The 8,785-nt window shown below is 37.5% G+C and overlaps 1 protein-coding gene across 1 annotated transcript; it reads left to right on the forward strand.

Moving 5' to 3' along the window:
• Positions 1–2,270: 2,270 nt before the first annotated feature.
• Positions 2,271–6,429, forward strand: LOC136205130 (uncharacterized). The gene is made up of 3 exons (XM_065995615.1): positions 2,271–2,308; positions 5,176–5,528; positions 5,633–6,429. Exons 2-3 carry the CDS (start codon positions 5,184–5,186, stop codon positions 6,266–6,268), a joined length of 981 nt encoding a protein of 326 aa, XP_065851687.1. The 5' UTR covers positions 2,271–2,308; positions 5,176–5,183; the 3' UTR covers positions 6,269–6,429.
• Positions 6,430–8,785: the final 2,356 nt, after the last annotated feature.

The raw sequence follows: 8,785 nt of genomic DNA on the forward strand, positions 1-8,785 counted from the left end.
GACTTGTAATACCATGCATTCAGTCGATCATAATCATTTCAAACATTCTCTTCGAATACATTCATGCCTTTATTTATTTACAAGCAACAGAAATACTTAGCCACTTACACATTATTTCCATAATTGCTCAAGATATAACTACTGTTACCAGGACCCGCCTTTTTTCGGTTTTCAGGTCCCAGCGATTTTTCAACTCTCCTTTTATTATCCCGAAATTTTCAAATGAGCGCCCTCTTGGGTTTTCACTCATTGGGATGTCCCTTATTGTTGCATAGATCGCCCTTTGCGGGTTTTCAATCTATCGGGAATTTTTATTTCTTTTTTTTTTTACGAAAAGTATTTCTTGAGCCTATCCAGATTGGTAGGTTCGGAGAACTCCATGCCGTCCATAGTACCAAGCTTCACCGCCCCCTTGCTCAGGATCTTCTTCACGAAGAACGGTCCTTCCCAGTTTGGCCTAAACTTGCCCCTAGGGTTAGTGTGCGTCATTCGGATCTGTTTCAGCACCATATCCCCTTCTTTGATAGGGCTGGCCTTGACCTTTTTGTTGAAGGCCCGGGCCATCCTTCTTTGATATAACTGCACATGGTAAAGAGCCTCCATCCTTTTCTCATCCACCAACGCCAACTGTTCATATCGCTTCTTCACCCATTCCGTCTCGGGAATCTCTGCTTCTACTGCGATTCTCAACGATCTCTTTTCAACCTCAATTGGGAGAACGGCCTCTGCCCCATATACCAAAGAGAACGGTGTTGCCCCAGTAGACGTTCTAACCGTCGTGCGATAAGCCCATAAAGCGAGCGGAAGTTGCTCGTTCCAATTCTGATGCGACTCCACTGTCTTTACGAGAATCCTCTTAAGGTTCTTATTTGCGGCTTCTACTGCCCAATTAGCTTGCAGACAGTATGGAGAAGATCTATGATGCTCGATATTGTACTCCTGGGAAAGACTTTTTACTTCTCCTTGAAACTGGACCTCATTGCCCGTGATCATGTGATGAGGCACCCCGAACCTGGTGATTAGATGCTTTTCAATAAACTTCCTCATCTGCTTTGATCCCAGCTTACTAAACGATTCTGCCTCTACCCACTTGGTGCGGTAATTAATGGCAACTGCGATGAACTTGTGTCCATTAGATGCATTAAGCATCACCTCGCTGACGATATCGATGCCCCAAGCTGTAAATGGCCAAACGGGTGCCAACATGTGTAGTTCCATAGCTGGCAGGTGGTTATAATCCCCGTTGATTTGACAACCATGGCATTTCTTCATATATTCGTTTCAATCTCTTTCCATGGTGAGCCAATAGAAGCATTGCCTTACGATTTTCTTTGCTAATACTGCTCCTCCCATATTGGCTCCACAAATTCCTGAGTGTACCGACTCTATTGCCTCACGGGCTTCTCCCTCGTCCAAGCATCTCAATTGTAATCCATCGATGTGCCTTTTGTAAAGCAAATCATTGTGGATGACGAACTGATGAGCTAACCTCCTGATCACAGCCTGATCCCTAAGTTCTGATTCTGCTGGATAAGTCCCGTTTTTCATGAAATTCACAATGTCAAAGTACCAAGGCTTCTCGTCTACTCCTAACAACATTACATCTTCATAGCACGGTTTGTGGGACCTTTTTAGCACCAAAGGCTTTGAGGCAAGATTCCGTGGATTATCCCACACCGACACCAAGGTGGCCAAAGCATCCGCTGCTTGGTTCTGTGCTCGGGGAATGTGATAAAAGCGGCACTCGCTGAACCTCTGTGCCAACCCCTCCAGCTGGTCTAGGTATGGGCGCAACCTTTCTTCCCTTACTTCCCAGTTTCCTTGTGCTTGTTTGATAATCAGCTTTGAGTCGCCCCAGATTTCAACGTACGATGCTCCCAATGCTGCTAAAGACTCTAACCCGTAGACGCATGCTTCATACTCGGCCGTATTATTAGTGAGAGGGAACGATAAATTCTTTGCCATTGGGATCCTTTCTCCTTCTGGAGAAATAAGTAACACTCCTACCCTTGCTCCACTTAGGCCTTGTTTGGATGGGGGTTTTTTAAAGTAAGTGAGGGTAGGTAGTCTTGTTTGTTTTGAGGTGTAATTGAAGGTAAGAGTAAGTGAGGGTAGGTGAGGTGAAATTTGGCTGATTTTCTTTACACTCCAATTTGGGGGGTAGACAAGTGACAGATCTTTCCTTTTCCAAAATTACCCTCTTTGTTTTATTTTATTTACAGGGTCGATTTTGCCCTATTTCAAAGGAAAGAAGATACGTGAAAGCCGCACATCACCTTTTCTTTGTCGTCTTCAATCCAGCCTCCAGGTAACATTTTTCCTTCATTTTCTTCGATTTTGCTCTCTTTCTTCTTCTTTTGTTGTGATTTTTTACTGTATTTTCTCTATTTCTTATTCTTTTCCTGTGATTGTACGTGACTTTAAACGAAGATATATGAATATAAGATTTGTGATTATTCGTGCACGATGATTTTTTTTCCTGATTGAAAACATGTCTATCTGTCTGAAAATATTTCTCATTGTTTACCAAGTATTTCTCTCTCGTTGAAATGTGAATGTGGCTGTGAAGAGTGGAAAAAACACCACCTGGATATGAAATTATTCTGCTGCAAATAAATTAGTGAAGAAGCCCTTTTTTTTTACATGTATTGTAGAGAAGGGATAGATTAGTGAAGTGCAGGGACCAAACAAACCAATAATATATTAGTGAAGTGCAGGGATAGATTAGATTCACTAATTTATTTGATATTGGTTTATTTGATATTGGTTGGAAGGGATAGATGATAGTGCTGAACCTTTATTTGCTTTCGATTTTGTCCTTCCTCCTGCATATTCATTCAACATTCCTTCCAAAAAAAATATCCACTTTTAGCAGATGTTGAATTCCTTGTTAAACTCATTTCATAAATTTAATTACATTCAACACTACACCTAAAAAAATGAGGGAAACAAAGACAAAGAGATAAAGTACCAAAATAGGAGAAGCATCAATTTAGGCTAACATACAAAACAGTACAAATATTAGGCTAACATACAAAACAGTACAAATATATGTTTAACGTTTAAAAAAAGAGTATCAATTTAGGCCTCGATCAATGACGTGCCTTGTTCCGTTATCGAGGCCTAAATTGGTACACGTTAAACCTATATTAGTACTATATATGTTAAGTCTAAATTGATACTTTTCTAAAAACTATACACCTATACTCTCCCAAAAACAAAATTATAAAAGAGATGAACTTTGAAACTGATCAATTGAGACTGGTTTAGTGGTTTGTAGAGTAATGGGAGGAAATTGAGAATGTAGAAAAGTTAGAGCAATGGATTATATATATAATATACGGGACATAAAGAAATAATAGAAGTGTTAACAAACAGATAACATAAGTTTAACCACTTGCTCACATGGTTTTGTAATAATAAAGAATGCTTAAATTGTGAAGTGGGAAATTTTCCAGGATTGCATTTTTGGCACTATGCCTTACTACTTTATATTTTATTTTCTCACTAATTCATGTTATATTTTTCTTCGAATCTGGCTTGTTAGCTGTACTTATTAGTGCTGAAATTAAAGTTTGCAAGTTTTAGTCAATATTCATCTTTACATCATTTTGAATTAATTCAATTCATTTAATAATTTAACATTCATTTCTTATGTTTAGATGAATCAAAATAGTGATGATGAAGACTTTGAGAATTTACAACATATACACCATTTAGCATGTGCACAAGTAATTTCTATAGCGGCATGTTGGTTTGTGAGATATATGCGCCGAACTAGGAGTCGTAGTAGTCAAATTACACATGAATTAAGACTTGGAGGAGAAAAAATTAGAGATGATTTGCTCTCAAGATTATTTTCAAGTGCACATTGCCATAGTATTATAAGAATGGGTCCACAAGCTTTTATTAGATTATGTGATATGCTAGTAATTGATGGGGGTCTTAGACCAACAATGCGTGCAACTATTCAAGAACAAGTTGCAAAAACACTTTACGTGTTAGGACATGGTACTACTAATAGGATATTGTCTTTCCTCTTTCGTCGTTCCGGTGAAACAACAAGTCGCCATTTTTACAATGTCTTAAAAGCTATAGCAGAGTTGAAAGACAAGTTTCTAAAACAACCAGATGGAAGTCAAATTCCTTCGGAAATAGTGAACAACAACAAATTCTACCCTTTTTTTAAGGTCATAAAAAGTTTAGTAAATTTTTTAAGTTTTAGTTTGCTAAACTTTATATATTGATTTAACATTTAATATCAGGATTGCATTGGTGCTATTGACAGAACACATATTCGTGTTAAAGTATCTAACAAAGATGCACCTAGATATCGTGGTAGGAAAGAATATCCGACACAAAATGTGTTAGCTGCATGCACATTTGATCTAAAATTCACATACGTGCTATGCGGGTGGGAAGGAACAGCCTCAGATTCGAGAATTATAAAAAATGCGTTAATTAGAGAATGCCCTCTAAAAATTCCTCAAGGTAAGACGAATATATAAATTATTTAGGTTAAAATACATAAATGTTTCACTTGTAATAATAACTTTATTGCACCTTATAGGAAAATATTACCTTGTTGATGTTGGATTCATGTTGAGAAGTGGACTTATTACACCTTATAGGGGAGAGAGATATCATTTGAAAGAATATTCAAGAAATTCACCACGAAATGCACGCGAGTTATTTAATCTTCGACATACATCTTTGCGTAATGCAATTGAACGAGCATTTGGAGTACTTAAGAAGAGATTTCCTATTATAGGTAGCTCAACAGAGCCTCATTTTGGTGTTCCCACGCAAAACAATATCATTTTTGCATGTTGTATTATACATAATTATTTGATGGGTGTAGATCCAAGTGAAGAAATTATTGCAGAAGTTGATGAAGAGCTTCTCAATGTTAACCATGCGCAAGAAGAGCATAATAACAATATGGAACGTAATGAGGAGACTGTTAGGGGAGAGATGTTGAGGGATGTCATTGCAAATGATATATGGAATGCCTACAATGCATGAACTATTTGTTTTATTTCACTTTGTTTGTTGATTTGCTTTATTTAAATTATTTAATAACTATTTGTAAGCAATACTTTATTTATTTATGAAATTGATTGTGTTTTGTTTATTGTGTTTTGTTTAATAGCAACTTTATCATTTTTTATGTAGCTATCAATATGTCGAAATCAATATTGAAAAAATCTGATGCAAGTAGCCTATGCATATGGACACCTCTTATGGACGATGCTTTGATTGATGCATATTTGCATCAACACGTGCTAGGAAATAGGGTTGGTGGAACTTTTACTAGTCATGCTATTTGTAACATTGTGAATGAATTGAAGGAGAAATTTAAGGATAAGCCTCTCAACAAAGAAAGAATTCAAAATCGTTTGAAACATTTAAAGAGACAATTTGTTTGTTGCTATGATATTTTTAAGAATGGGATGAGTGGATTTGGATGGTGTCCAACAACCGAAATGTGGAATGCCGAGCCCGAAGTATGGGAAAAGTTAATAGAGGTTAGTTTAATTACATTGCAAAATATTGATTTTTTTTTTATGTGCATATAGTGAACATGTTATTAATATTAGGATATAACATTGATTTTTTATTTAATGTATAGGCCAATCCAGCAGCTGTTGAATGGATGAACAAACCTATAAGGAATCATGAAAAGTTGGTGCAACTTTTTGGACAGGATAGGGCTACCGGTCATCAATCTGAGACTGTTTTAGAACTCCGAAAAAAAAGATCCCGCAATGCATTTTCTAGTGGTTCAGTTTCAGCAACCGCAACTTCTAATTGTCCAGATTCAGACACAATTGATGGAATCAATTTTATGGTTAATGAAAATGTGGTCACTTTGGAAAGTTTTAATGTGCATGGAGATACTCATGATGATGAATATATTGGAGCAACTAATGTGGATCCAATATATGAAGAAGGTCCTAGTCCATCTAATGTGAAGAAAGCAAAAAAAATGGTTACTGAAGATGAAATTGGAATCATGAAAGAGGGATTTCAGATGGTTGCAAATGCTATCAAGGATTCTACTGCTGAGATGGTGAAAGCAAAAACTCAAGATCCAATTTCTGATGGAAGTATATGGAATGAATTGAAAAATTTATCCATTGAGCCACATTTGATGCAAAGTTCCTATCTCTTCCTTGTCAAGAATCCGGATATGCTAAAAACTTTGCTTGGATGTCCAATTGAAGATCGCAAAAGCTTGTTGATGCTTATGATGCCTCGTATTTGATAGTTTTTATTATGACTAACTTATTTTGTTCTCTCAATGACACGTATATGGTCATATTTTCTTTCCATGGAAACAATATAGATATATGATCATATTTTGACAAACTGAGATGTTTTTGCATATAATGTGGACGTGCTAAATTATGATTTTGAATTATCACTTTTTTTGCTTGGAGTTTGCTGCTTCTGTTGATATTAAAATAGATGTTTAGAATAATTGGCACTAGTTTGAGACCATGTTTAGAATCTTGGAGTTTGCTGCTTCCATAGAAAAATATATATCTCCAAAAGATGAGCCACATGTAAATCCATTTTCCAGAAAATGAGTGATGCTTATCATTTGCACGAGCTTGATTATAAAATGGGTTATTTGGACCTTTATATCATTTAATTTTTTATTGTGACACAAGTAAATAGTGGGTCTTGTTTTGTGTATTTTTTTAATCGTAGCATGATGTATAATAATATAAAAATTGAATGTTAAAATTCAACAGGTCCACCGTTGATCCGCCAGAAAAATATTTGGTACAATATGAGAATTGCTAATAAATAGAAATTATAAAAGTAAGGATATAAAAGTAATTTTATATATAACCTTACCTTACTTTACTTTACCTTGCCATCAAACTAAACACAATTACATTATTTAACCATCACTTACCTTACTTTCTATCCAAACACAACAAGTTATTTTATACACTTCACTTACCTTACCTTACTTTAATTACCCTCCATCCAAACAAGGCCTTAAATTAACTGCGACGTCGAAGAACATTTTCCACGGTATAACCTCTATGGCGCTCAAATGCTCATCGGGGAAATCATAGTTTATCTCTTCCTCTTCCGCATTTAGAGGCTGATTGGCCAGAAATTCCGCTACGGCTCTTCCCTTAATAACCTTTTTCGTTACATATTCGATGTCAAATTCGGACAAGAGCAACAACCATCGGGCTAGCTTCCCTGTTAGAGACGGAGTTCGGTACAGATACTTCACGGGATCCATCCGAGAAATAATGATCACTTTGTAAGATTGAAAATAGTGTCGTAGTTTCTTTGTTAGCTATACTACTGCCACGCACATCTTTTCGATCATGTTATACTTAAGCTCGTATTCCAGGAACTTCTTACTCAGATAATACACTGCGTGCTCCACACCAGTGTCCCCTTCCTGGGCCAGCATTGCCCCAATAGATCGCTCCTCGATCGCTACATAGAGGAGAAGCGGTTTTCCAAGTTTAGGCGGTCTCAGAACCGGTGGATTAGACAAATAGTTCCGGATACTCTCTAATGCTTGCTGGCACTTATCATTCCAAACCGTGGGTTGATCTTTCCATAGCAGCTTAAAGATCGGCTTGCAGATCGCAGTGAGTCGTGCTATGAACCGACTGATATACTGAACCTGCCCTAGAAATCCTCTCACTTCTTTCTCATTCTTGGGTGCTGGCATTTCCTGTATGGCCTTTACCTTGTCGGGATCCACCTCAATCCCCTTGTTGCTGATCACATAGCCTAAGATCTTCCCCGATGAAACGCCAAAGAAGCACTTCTTCGGGTTCAACCTTAGCTTGAACTCTGCAATTCGGGCCAAAAACTTTTCAAGTGCCATGAAATGCCCCTCTCTTGTCTCCGACTTGACCATCATGTCGTCCACATAAACTTCTACCTCTTTGTGTATCATATCATGGAACAGTGTCGTAGCCATTCGTTGATAAGTTGCCCCGGCATTTTTCAAACCAAACGGCATTACCCTATAGTAGTACGTTCCCCACTCAGTTGTGAACGAGGTCTTTGCCTTGTGCTTTTCTGCAATTTGAACCTGTATGTAGCCCATGAAGCCGTCCACATTTGTGTGCAAGACGCTCGATGCTGCACTGTCGATTAATACGTCGATGTGAGGCAATGCGAATTCATCTTTGGGGCACGCCTTGTTAAGATTTCTATAATCGACGCACATTCTCACTTTGTCGTCCTTCTTCGCGATGGGCACTACATTTGCGACCCAAGGGGGATAGTCGATTACTTCGATGAACCCCGCTTCTAACTGTTTCTTCACTTCTTCCTTGATCTTATCTGCCCATTCCGGCCTCATGCGTCGGAGTTTCTGTTTTACGGGCTTAGCATCGGGGTATGTTGGAATACGGTGAGTTACGATTGATTGATCGATTCCTAGCATGTCTTCGTACGTCCAAGCAAACACTGTTTCGTATTTTTTTTAATTATTCTCTCAAATTCTTCTCTCTCTTCAATAGTTAATTCTTGAGCAATTTGTATAAGTTTAGGATTTTCATCCGTGCCAAGATTTAAAGTTGACATTTCTATTGCATTGATTTCAAATGTAGGCATGTTATATGAATGAGAATGCATGGAATGATCAGAATCAACATTAAGAAAGTAAGCAAAATCAGAATTCATTTCATTGATAGTATTGGTGAGTACATCATCAGATTCAAACAAAGCGGTAATCTAGTTGTCATCAATAGGGTTCTCGGGTTTCTCATAAGTCTTGGAGGTGCTGGGC

Source organism: Euphorbia lathyris, chromosome 9, assembly GCF_963576675.1.
Source record: "Euphorbia lathyris chromosome 9, ddEupLath1.1, whole genome shotgun sequence".
Classification (NCBI taxonomy): domain Eukaryota; kingdom Viridiplantae; phylum Streptophyta; class Magnoliopsida; order Malpighiales; family Euphorbiaceae; genus Euphorbia; species Euphorbia lathyris.

Coding starts and splice junctions, on each gene's coding strand:
- LOC136205130 (XM_065995615.1), top strand. CDS start 5,184: ATGTCGAAATCAATATTGAAAAAATCTGATGCAAGTAGCCTATGCATA. Junction 5,529..5,632: donor TATGGGAAAAGTTAATAGAG/GTTAGTTTAATT, acceptor TTTAATGTATAG/GCCAATCCAGCAGCTGTTGA.